The 12778-nt window shown below is 40.3% G+C and overlaps 1 protein-coding gene across 2 annotated transcripts in view; it reads left to right on the top strand.

Moving 5' to 3' along the window:
- The window catches only part of dnah10 (dynein axonemal heavy chain 10), a 344245-nt gene extending 341018 nt beyond the window's left edge, over positions 1-3227 (top strand). For both annotated transcript variants that reach the window (XM_048242756.1, XM_048242755.1), the window contains one exon: positions 2976-3227. In XM_048242756.1, coding sequence (XP_048098713.1) covers positions 2976-3122 — 147 coding nt within the window. In that variant the 3' untranslated portion in view covers positions 3123-3227. The remainder of the gene's footprint in view (positions 1-2975) is intronic.
- The last annotated feature ends 9551 nt before the right edge of the window (positions 3228-12778 follow it).

Here is a 12778-nt window from a genome sequence, read left to right as displayed (position 1 = left end):
CAAAAAACCCAACGAGTTGAAGGAAGGAAAAAAGAAGCAGCAGCAGCCTCGTTCTTTTAGTTCAACCTCTATTTATACCATAGAGATCTTAACCAACAATTTGAAAAAAGACACATTACTTCTCCGGGTTACAGATAGTTTCAGAAGTTACAAAAACAGTTTACATTCAACAACAATTATAACAATGTGACACATTACATTTAACAACGTACACTTTTACAGTCATCAAGAGAGATCAGTTGCATTTTAACAGGTTACAAGCATTTATTGCATTAACACTTATCTCACAATGTAATCTGGATACAATCATTTAAACAGTTTTGAGGCACATTTCACAGAATTAAGACATACAGGGCCAGATGTACGTACATTTGCGAACATAGCGTTATCAGCGCCATGGACAAACCGCAGAACGCTGTCAGACCAGTTTCTGTCGTATTTATCAATCATTCAATCCATAGTGTAAACTGTGCCTTTTTCTGCCATAAACGCAATTTACGAACGTCCACAACTGAATGGCAGAGCCTACATACAGTACAAGCGCAGTTGAATGAAGTTAACTGATGACAACATTAAAAAGAATCAAATGTTTAGCGATCATGAAATAATACCATACATGATAAGATGTCAACAAGCAGGGAGATCATGAAGATCAGTAGTTCTACTCAAACTACTTGTGCACGTAGGCTATGGAAGATTGGTCAAATCTATCAAGTAGGAAAGTTTAAGTGAATGACGTGAAAGTGAAAGTAAGAAATTCGAAAGGCCAACGAAAGTTAAGGTTGCTTTTGATAGTACAAAGCAGGGATGGATTCAGGGGGCCCTGAAGCCCAAGCCTTTGCATGGAATCATTGCCTCAATATCAACAAATCAGGATGTAGGCTATGAATCTGATTGAATTAAAGTATTGGCCATCCCCAAAATGCCAGAATACAGGAAATCACATCATTCAAATTAACTCATTGAATGCCAAGCTGTTTTCGGAAGCTTTGTCCTAGAGTGCCAGCAATCTAGACCATTGTTGTTGATTTTTGTACAGCCACAGCATATTCTGTGTTATAGCTATGAACACATACAATACCTGGATTAAAAGGTGAGACTTTAAGCTCTCAGTGGGTGCAAACCATGTATTTCTGCACGCCTCTGTTCCTGAGAAATCCCAAGCTAAACAGTGGCTAGTTTTCATCAAAATCGCTGTTTTTTTCTAGAAATGGAGATATAACGTCTTGAAATATGAAGTGTTGCCTTTAAACTTTCCGGGAAGTGATCAGCGAGACCTGGCAAGACTGCCACCTAGTGATAGACCCACGAAAATGGCCTGGTTTTGACCTGACGTGGATGCATCGCTGATTCAACCCAAAGCGGCAACTGAGTTATGATAAAATGTCCAGATAAAATGTCCAGATTGTGCGTTTTCATGAGTTTTTGATCGTCATATATTTAATTTCCATTCATCACAGAGTTCCCAAAATCACATAAAAGGTGTGTTAGAGTGTCTAGTTTCGTAATTAAAAAAAAAAAGCTAAAAACGTAATATTACGTTTTTGGCACTCAATGAGTTAAACATTTTCTGGGGGAGGACCCCCAAACCCCCCTTCCCACATATGCAACAATTGGGGGGCCCTTAATACAACTGGGCCCAGGGGCCCGAAAGTTTATAACCCGTCCATAGTACAAAAACTGGTGCTCTAAATAGCGATTCCGTTGTCTTTGAAAGGTTCAAGGTTATTGACGCATTGAACTGCAATTTGGATTAACACCTGCTTTTACAAGGCGGAAGTGTTTAGGCGCAGAATAGACGTGTGCTTTCAGGAGCAGTCTTTGTACATACCGCGGAATACATAATTAGGCACTCTTTACTCTTCCCCTCCCATCTTTTTACGCTAAACTCCCACTTTCCCCTGGATCCTCCCATGAATGCATATGCATGACACAAAAAAACGTGTCATACCTCGCAATGATTTTACACGCACACTGCGAAACAACTACGCCTGAAGTGGGCGCAAAAGCGTTAGTACATCTGGCCCACAGTTCCTTACGTACATAATTCCCTAAACTTTACAAAGTTACTAAAGTAATACTTGTCTTAATGCATTTCATTCATCACACATTCATGCAATCTCACATCTCATCCTCGTTCGTTTCTCACGTTAACTCAAACATCTCATGATTTATTATGAGGTCACTATATGCAGTTATAGTTCCATTTCCATTCTTTATTCACATTCATGTATTTCTGAGTTCAGGGCAATCTGCCCAAGTAATCCAGCACATTGTTCAACATCTGTTACAGCACATTCATCCACTTCTCCACTTTCAGGTGAACTTAATTCAAGAGTAGGTAGCAAGGCCACTGTTTTAACATTACGATTCAATTTTTGATCAGTTTCTTTCCTAATTTGACTAATCGTATTTTCTAGGTCAGAAAGATTACCTTGATAGCTAGCACTAAATCTAAGTCTGTAAGCTGTATGTGCTACCGCTCTGTGGTCCATATAGATGGTGTTCAGGCAACAAGTCAGGGTTTTTTATTACTATGAGGGTACAAACTTAATCTTACCACCTCGTCACACAAATTACACAGGAATAACGTTTTACAGTTCAGTACAGTTTTAACACTTATCATTGGCTATGCAAATGACATTTCTAGTTGAAGGCATGCATGTTAAGTCGAAGACAATTGCTCAAATAATGTACAAATTAATAAACACCAGGTACAGTTTTTTGGGTTGCTGGTCGGACATAATTTTCTCTTTAATAATACTTGTGGTTTGTTTATATTATTGAAAGTCACATGATTTTAATACATTTAACTGCCAGGGTTTCAAGTCTAAACTTTTACCAACATTTTCCAAAATGCCCATACCTAGTCCTTATACATTCATAATGTTTGTATTGGATTAATGAAATGTTCATATCCCATGTGTGTGTTTCTGCATGCGTGTCTATATCTGTTTTTGTTTTTTCTTGAATAGAACACACTACGTACCCCGGTCTATACAACTTCAATGCGAAGAAATGCCATGGGAGTCGGCTTGGTGTTTGAGGCAGATCTTTTCACCACCAAACATATATCTCACTGGGTATTGCAGGGTGTCTGTTTATGCCTCAATTCTGATTAAGTTCTTATGTCATGTTAAGTTCATAAGTATCATTTTTATGGTCATAGAGATCACAGTTGTATTAAATTTGCCTTGACTTCCTCACATTAAAGACTTTTGGGGAAAGAATAATTGTTCCAGTACTTTTACTGAATCATGGTTTATCCCTGGCAAATGCAGATGTTTCTGTACAGCATGTATTTGTAAATAGACATGACCACCACAGCAAGTCTGCTGTTGGAACAGTAAAGCTGCAGAGTAAAGAACTGAAGTAAAAAAAAAGGTTGGCAATAAATCACCCCAAAAAAAAAAAAACAAAAAAACAATTACAAAAATGAATAGGTTATGTACTCGTAAACATGGTTAAGCTTACATTGTCACTGCATGTTTTAATCATACTTCTAAACCAACAAAAAAGCATCAGAATGCCTAATTTAGTACATGTCTCGCCACCCTGCCTCCCTTTTTTGTACTACAATGGATTATTCCATTGACCGGGATTGACACTGTATGCTATGGGTCATTTTGTGTCAATCAGATGTGTTGCTGCACCATTTGCACGCATTTGGTATCAACCATTTTTTAGGCTAGGCTGTAAAAGTATTATTATATCAAAATCATTGTTTGCCTCAGGCCAAAAATAAAAACCCCTATGTGAACATTACCAAAAATGCAATCACACCTTGTTTTATCCTTATATCTTCATGTGCAATTTTTGCAAAGACTTCCAATATTGGCTCACCATCAATAAAGTATTGTATTTGCAGACAAAATAATGATTGGAAAATAAACAGTTAAATGCATAAAATAAATGGGAAATAAGTAGTTAAATACGAGTCATTCCACGTCAATTCAACCAGGGCCCACGCACTTAGGTCTCAAAAAAGTCTGAAAAAAATACCAGGTGTACATGTTACCCAGAAGACAAAATTACACTTATGTAAGATCAATACTTTCCAAGATGCAGCTAGTTTTACAGGGGGAGGGGGGTGTCGATTTTGTTCGGCCTCTTTTTTTTTTTTTTTTTTAAGTTCACAAGCCCACAGCGCAAGAACTAAACCATGTAGGAGGCCCACATTTTGCATGCTGGTACATAAATAAGAATAGTATGTAGCAAAATCGTCACGTTTGGTCTGGATGATCCTGCAAGTTTTTGGCTGGGCTCTGTTTAGGCCTTTAGAAGACATATTTGAACTCTTGACTCTTGTAGGCTCTTGATTTATTTTCCTTACTGAGATAAGTAGAAACACTCTCACAAAAAGCAATGAACAGAATAAATTCCTTCAGGGTCTGAACAGTAGACCTTACAAGTCTGAAAAATAATGTTGGTTCTCATTTTCAGAGCACCCAAACACCTTGTGGGAATATGCAAAGATTTTTTTTAATATTTTTTCTTTATTCTCCATGATCCCTTCTTTTTAAAAACACCAATTTTACTTGTCTTATGCAAATCTTTTTTTTAAACTTTCCACCCTGAACATGGGCAAAATGCACCATTGAGATCAATGTGTGACCCTGCAAGGCAAAACCAGTCGCTTTGCGCCCGGTGCGATTTTGAGAAAATCCAGGATAAACAAACGTACGGGTTAAAATGTTGAATTTCATGTTTTCGCATAATTCGACAGTATACACGTTCATATTGTGAACAAATTTCAGGGAAAAACATAAGTTTTGACTGTTAACCCTCTCTATAAAAACTGTGCCCTCACTCTATCGCACGTGACAATTTACTTAAAAAGGTGATTTTTTCATCTTTCACCTATATTTAAAAGGTGATTTTCTCCTCTTCTAAATAACTGCTGTGGATAATCCTGAATACAATTATGCCAAGGAATTCATTGCACTAATCGATACTTTCTCCCTAACACAGCATGTACAGGGGCCAACACACTCTCTCGGCCATACCCTCGACCTTGTTATCACAAAGGGTCTCGATGTCTCTACAGCTGTTAAAGACTTGGTCTTATCTGATCATTTCGGCGTGCTTTGATGTGTCTATGTCACCACACACTCAAAACACAGCTATGATGGTAAAAAGGAGAATCATAAATGATCAGAGAAGTGCTCTCTTTGAGCAAGCACTTTCACTAAAGTCAAGCCAACTGTTGTTCAGCTTGATAGACTACGAAATACTTGAAAAAACGGTACAGAATCTCAGCTCTTCCACATGTGTCTTAAAAAAAATTTCTTCAAAACTGTTTTTCACCTCATAGCGGCGGATGTCCTTCAAATTGTAAATGTATCACTGCTGTCTGGCACTTTTCCTAAGTCACTGAAAACAGCTGTTGTAAAGCCACTTCTCAAGAAGAATAACCTGGATGCCTCCATGCTAAACAATTACAGGCCCATATCCAATCTACCTTTTCTTGGCAAAATTATTGAAAAAGTAGTCTTTAATCAATTAACCACCTTCCTAACATCAAATGGGTATTTTGATTACTTTCAGTCTGGTTTTCGGGCAAATCACAGCACTGAAACAGCTCTCATTAAAGTTTCCAATGACATATGCCTCAACACAGATTCAGGTAAAACATCAGTCCTAGTGCTACTGGACCTTAGTGCAGTTTTTGACACTGTTGATCACAATATTTTATTACACAGACTAGAACACTGGGTTGGATTTACAAGCATAGTTATCAGCTGGCTAAAATCATATCTACAAGAAAGGAGCTTCTTTGTTGCCATCGGAAACTGTACCTCAACCCCAACGTCCTTGACCTGTGTTGTTCCCCAGGGGTCGATCTTGGGGCCACTGTTATTCAACCTCTATATGCTCCCACTTGGACAAATCATCCAAGATAATTTGATTTCATATCATATAGCTATGCAGATGACACACAAATTTACTTAGCTCTGTCACCAAACGACTATGGTCCTCTTGAATCTATGTGTCAGTGTATAAAACAAATCAACACCTGGATGTCTCAATTTTCTTCAGCTGAACAAAGAAAAAACTGTAAAAGTAATTATATTTGGTAAAAAGGAAGAAAGACTTAGGGTTGCCACTCTCCTTGACACAAAAGGGTTGAAGGCAAAGGATACTGTTAAAAATCTTGGTGTATTAATTGACAGTGATCGAACTTTCAACAGCCACATGAAAGCAATAACTAAATCAGCTTTTTTACCACCTCAAAAATATTGCCAAACTCAGAGGGCTGATGTCAAAACATGACAAAAACTTTTTCATGCATTTATCTCCAGCAGGGTTGATTACTGCAATGGACTGTTCACAGGCCTTCCTAAAAAGACTATTAAACAGCTTCAGGTGATACAAAATGCAGCAGCTAGGATTCTAACAAAAACTAAAAGAACTGACCACAATACTCCAATTCTTAAATCCCTGCACTGGCTTCCAGTAAGTCACAGAATTGACTTTAAAGCACTATTGCTTGTTTATAAATCAGTAAATGGAGCAGGACCTAAATTCCTGTCAGACATGCTTCAGCAGTACACACCTTCTCGTCCTCTCAGGTCCCAGGTGAAAAACCTGCTAGTAAAACCTACTGTTAGAACTAAACATGGTGAAGCAGCTTTTAGCTGCTATGCGGCACAGCTGTGGAACCAACTTTCGGATGACATCAAAAAGGCCCCAACTGTAGCCAGTTTTAAATCTAGACTTGAGATTTAATTGATCTCAGATGCTTTCTGCTAACTGTGCCGAGTTACAAATTCTGAATCTGTCTTATTCTACCTTGTCTTTTATTACTTTTTTACTACTTTTGCCTTTGCTTTTGCTTACTAATTATTCTTTATTTTTAAATGATATTACCTTGTGTTTTCTTTTTATTATGATCTTTACCTTTTAACTATTCATTGACTATATTGCCCTTCTATGCTTTTATTTGTTATTATTGTTTGGTTTGTTTATGTAAAGCACATTGAATGACCTGTGTATGAAATGTGCTATATAAATAAACTTGACTTGACTTGACTTGACTTCTGGCATATCGTGACGGATAAACCATGCCAACTTTAGACGCGGTTATCTTAGCGATACTTTTTGCAATACCCTCGATATACATATCGTTGGAAAGCTTAGTTTATGGCCGTTCATGTGAGCACAATAACTTATTTTTGTAAATTTTACCAAAGCGACTGGTTTCGCCTTGCAGGGTCACATATGTTTTGTATAGAGCTACCACAGGTTTCTCTATACAACCACAAGTGGCACTGTGGTAACTCTATATAAAACATATTGATCTCAATGGGGATCTCAATCATGCACCAGGGCTTGGTTCTTCTACTCGTCCGAGTAGGAAATCTATGGGTAGCTGGGGCTCCTGGCCAAACATAAGGTAGTATGGAGACTCACCAGTAGATTGATGGGGGGTGGTATTGTAAGAAAAGACCACCTGAGGCAAGCAGGCGGCCCAATCCCGTTTCCTGGTGGGAGGTAGATTGTGAAGGAGGTTGTGAAGAGTGCGATTGAATCGCTCACACTGTCCATTTCCACTGGGATGGTACGGAATGGTACGTGACTTCTCCACCCCATAGAGGGCACACAGTTGCTAAATCAGGGCACCCTCGAAACACCTCCCCTGATCGGAATGAATTCGGCTGGGGACTCCAAAGCGATAGAACCACTCCTGCACCAGCACCCGGGCTACGGTTGCTATGTTGATCCCTAGTTGGGATAGCTTGGGTGTATTTTGAAAAGACATCGGTTATGATGAGGACATTCTCCAGTCCACTCTGACAGGGCTCCAAGAGAGTAAAGTCCAAAGCTAAAGATTCGGCTTAGCAGCCAAAAGGTGTCCCATTGGGGCACTGATTGAAGGCCCGAGTCTTTAGCTACTGTGCACCTCTCACACTTCTGACACCACTGCTGGACATCTTGGGTCATACCAGGCCAATAACACCTCCGCCAAACTAAATCCAGGGTACGGTGGAAACCTTGATTGCCATGCTGTTCGTGTAGAGCCTGCAGCACCTCAGTCCTCTAAATGCTCAGGGAGTAGTAACTGGAGAATTGGGGTTCCAGGGGAGACTCCTTCCAAAAGCGCCTTGGGGTCCTCAGTAGACGATCTCCTGGATAGGGCGTCTGCATTGCCATTACTCCGCCCGGGTCTATATTTGATAGTAAAATCAAAGGCAGACAATTGTGCGGCCCACCGCTGCTCAGTGGCCCCCAACTTAGCAGTGGTGAGGTAGCTAAGGGGGTTGTTGTCCGTAAAAAACAATACATTTCTGGGCTAACAAATATTCTCTGAACTTTTCAGCCATCGCCCACTTAAGAGCTAAAAACTTCATAGAGCTGTAATTGCTCATGTTTCTTTTTGATACCTGGCCTGCCTGCTCCTGAGACAGAACAGCCCCTAAGCCACTGTAGCTTGGATCTACAGTGGGCATTACTTTCAAATGGCCACTTCAGTCACGGATTACGCGGCGTGAAGCTGCGTGAAACTTTAGTACCACTTTCAGCCACTGTGCGTCGCTCTGCCACTGTGCCTGCTATTTCCCCATAGCACCTGCCAGTGCTAATGAAGGGGGTGGGGCATAGGCAATTAAGCAATCTGGCACCAGTGGAGCGCTACTTAAGAGGGGCAGCAGCCAGTAGCAATGTAGGCTCCACTGGTATAGCCCCTATCGTCAGGCAGCAGTCATGCTGGTGGAGTAACAGTGGGTCGTGCTGTTGTCTTGTCTTGTCTTGTCTTGTCTTGTCTTTTTGTGTTGCCTGTCTTGTCCTTCTGTTTGTGTAACTTTTATGTTTATTTAGTAGGGAGGTGGCTCTGAGGGGGGCTAGTCTAAGCACAAGTGTGGTGTGGTTTTGTGTATTGCTTATCGCTTTGCGGTGTGCCTTTGCTGTGTAACAGGTGAGCTTTTCTTTATGCTTGCATGTAAAATATTTGTGTGGACGTCCATAGTTGCCACCCTTTGATCCCCACTGCCCAACCGTTTGTGTATTAATAAATCCTTTGTTTTCCTGGAATCATGTCTCCACGGTGTAATTACAAACCTGAAAGAGCTGTCTCGGTTTAGAGGTAGGATCTCTTAAAGATTCCCTGATGCACTAGGCCTCAGGGTGGCGTAGTCAGGCTACTATGATTGGCCCCTTGGCCCTTCCTAAGTAGTATCACTGTTACATTCTGGCGTAAGTCGGCAGGACACATAAGAGACATGAATTCCAGGTATGTTAATTTGTTGGCAGATTGTTTTGTGTTTCTTTGCTTTTTATTTCTAAGACAAGACAGCAGCCGGCCAGGAGATTATGGATCTGGAGAGCTCTACCGATCAGCCTTCCTGTGGACCTCTCCTACCATCCCCAGGCTTTCTGGAAGTCTTTGGTGCCTCTGGACCAACCCTGTGCGGACTGAGTTGCAGGAGCAAGCCTCCTTAGCGACCACTGGTGTGGCATTGGCCTACCAGTTGGCATGGATGTGACTTATGGACAGCGGCAGTCAGACCACCGGGTCTCCACTGAGTTCTGGATAGCGGCGGCTGGACTGCCGGGTCTCCGCTGTCTTGGATAGCGGCGGCCGGACTGCCGGGTCTCCTGTGTTCTGGATAGTAGCAGCCGGGTCTCCACTGTGTCCTGGATAGCGGCGGCCGGACTGCCGGGTCTCCTGTGTTCTGGATAGCGGCGGCCGGACTGCTGGGTCTCCTGTGTTCTGGATAGCGGCGGCCGGACTGCCGGGTCGCCACTGTGTTTTGGATAGCGGGGTCGGACTGCCGGGTCTCCAAGTATTTGGTTTTGACAATACATGACAATAGTCATGTTTTAAAGCTTCTGGGCTCTGTATATTGGGGACCATAGCACCAGCTGAAGTCTGTAAGGCCTTCCGTAGCCTATGTAAGTGTGAAGAAAAGAAAGGGTAAAGGATCAGCTAGACAAACAGACAGGTGTGTGTGTGTGTGTGTGTGTGTGTGAGAGAGAGAGAAAGAGAACGAGAGATACCAGCATGGACGGATTATGAACTTTCAGGCCCCTGGGCCCAGATGTATTAAGGGCCCCCCACTAATTGTTGTGGGGGACATTTTGGGGATAGTCAATACTTTAGTTCAATCAGATTCATAGCCTATGTGTTGATATGATTATTGAGGCAATGATTTCATGCAATGGCTTGGGCCCCCTGACTCCTTGGGCCCCTGGGCTTGGTAGGCCTGTGCAGTAATCCATCCCTGACTACAGTACCAGTGACAGTTGGCTGATGATAGCTGGCAGTGATAGAATTTAGAATAAGCACATAGTGCTCTGTTCTTCATGGTTGGTGATATTAGTGACCTTCTAGCCTTCTTCATTTGAGGAAGCACATTTTCATAGTTCATGGTGGCACAGTCTAGTTAGGTTATATTCTGAGGGGTGTCTTTCTGTTAGTCAGGTGATGGTACACATATTCTAAAAGAAACAGATTTTGGGCTATGTATCCAGTGGCAGATATGTGTGGACTGGTGAATGACCCATCACTAGAGACATATGCCAAATTTCTTGTTTTTGTCCATGAGAGAGTATGGAGATGGGGATTACAGATCAGCCAACGATTACATTGTTACAATGCAGTTATTTTACAACAGAACAAAGCAGTTTGGCACAGGAACTGCTACAAATCCACCTGTAACAGTGAGCATCTGCAGCATGCTAATATCCGCTACTAGAAATCATGTGAAGCAGGCAGGACTCAGTGTCTTCAGAAAAGACGTGGTAGACCATCTTCTGAACCTGCAGCAACACCTGCAACTGCATCAAGTCCATCTAGAGGGACTTTGTACACTTGTTCAGCAGCAGCTGCTGCCAGCATAGATAAGTGCTTCTTCTGTCAGATGCAGACAAGAGAGCGTCTTCATGAGGTGTCCTCTTTCAATGCAGGCAACCAACCAAGAACTATAAGTAATATTTTGAAGTTAATGACTTTTAACAGGTAGCCAGTGTAAAGATGCTAGGATGGAGGAAATATGTTCATATTTTTTGTGTGTGGGAGCAGCTGCATTTTGAATAAGCTGTAAGCTCTTTAGACAGGTATTATTACAGCCAGCATAATAGCACTGCAATAGTCTATCCTTGAGATGACAAAACATTAATTTCTCGGCATCTAGTAAGGATAAGGACTTCCTCATCTTTGAAATGTTCCTTAAATGGTAAAATTAAGTTTTGATGATCTGTTTTATGTGATTACTTAGTGCTAGGTCCTGGTCAATTATAACTCCCAGGTTTTTAACACTTGTGAATGAGGTCAGTGGAAGATCACTATATGTAGCCTGTGATGTGGATAGGATATCCCTCATCTTTTTAGAACCTAAAACCATGACTTCTGTTTTATCTGAGTTCAAAAGCAGGAAATTATTCGTCATCCATGTCTTTATATCTCTTATACATGTGTCAAGTTTGGCTAACAGGGTTAATTCTTGAATTACCCCTGGGGATCAATAAATCTATCTATCTATCTATCTATCTATCTATCTATCGAGGTATACAGTAGTTATGTATCATCTGCTAAACACAGTACTGAGCCTTGAGGCACTTTTACCATAATCTGGGTATGGTTTATTATGGACCTGTACAAATTGTTGACAGTTAGGAAGGTATGATCTAAACCCAGCGAGTGCTGAGTCTTTGATCAAATTTTCAAGCCTAAGTAGTATGTCATGGTCTATGGTGTCAAAGGCAGCGCTGAGGTCCAGGAGGACCAGTATTGATACAAGGCTAGGTTTTTTGAGGGTGGGCTTAATAACAGATGTCTTAAACGACTGTGGTACATGCCCTGATAGAATTATTTATAATCTAAAGCAAAACATTATCCAGGAAGGGGAGACCATTCTTAAGAAGGTGAGTACAAAAAGGGTTTAGACAAGTTGTAGATTTTGATGAGGAAATTGTGGAGGTGAGATCTAATATGTTGTGTATATGTAAATGAATTAAATGTTGTTTGAGGTCTCATCTGTGATTCTGTGATTTTGCTATCTTTCAGCAATGGTGTATGTGTATTTGATGAAACTGATTGGTTATTGATCTTATCTCTAAATGTTTGACATACAATCATAATACTGACATACAATCATACTGTTGAAAATAAGAAAATAACTGTTTTGTGAACTTTATTCAACATAGCCTGGCGAAATTCATGGTGTTAATTATAGTGAAATATACAATTTCACAAAAATAGGGTTAAAACAGGTAAAAAAAAATGGAGACATATTTTTTCTCCATGTTCAATGACCTCTAAAGACAGTCCAACCACTCTCCAAAAATTAACATTTCAATCCCACAGAAACCACATAGGCCCCCTGACTATTAGGACATTTTCAATAAGTGTGGAGCCATGTGCATCTTCAAATTCATTTAAAAAAAAAAAAAAAAAAAAAAAACGTGTGGTACACAGTATACTTTTACAATGTGAAGTGATATTGTGGTAAGGGTAAAGGATAAATTAAGCCTATTTTGGGCATATTCGATTAGTATAGCTCATTTGCATATTAAAATTAATTTTCAAAGAAACTTGTAATACAAAAAAAAATCATTACATTATTTGTAGGCTATTATACTGATAAGTAAAGAAAGGTTCCTCACTTTGAATCTACAAACATTTAAAAAAAAAAAAAAAAAAAAAAAAAAAAAATGGGCCTAAGCATCTTGAAAAGACAAATTGAAAAGTTTTACTTGTGATGAGCCAATTGGTAGAGACATAAACTATTATTAGGCTACTATTATTATTATTTGGCCTAGGCTATATCTGAGCTCTTAT

The sequence above is a fragment of the Alosa alosa genome, chromosome 5, assembly GCF_017589495.1.
Source record: "Alosa alosa isolate M-15738 ecotype Scorff River chromosome 5, AALO_Geno_1.1, whole genome shotgun sequence".
Lineage (NCBI taxonomy): Eukaryota > Metazoa > Chordata > Actinopteri > Clupeiformes > Clupeidae > Alosa > Alosa alosa.
Note: the sequence above shows the minus strand (reverse complement) of the source record. Positions and strands in the feature narration are given on the sequence as shown.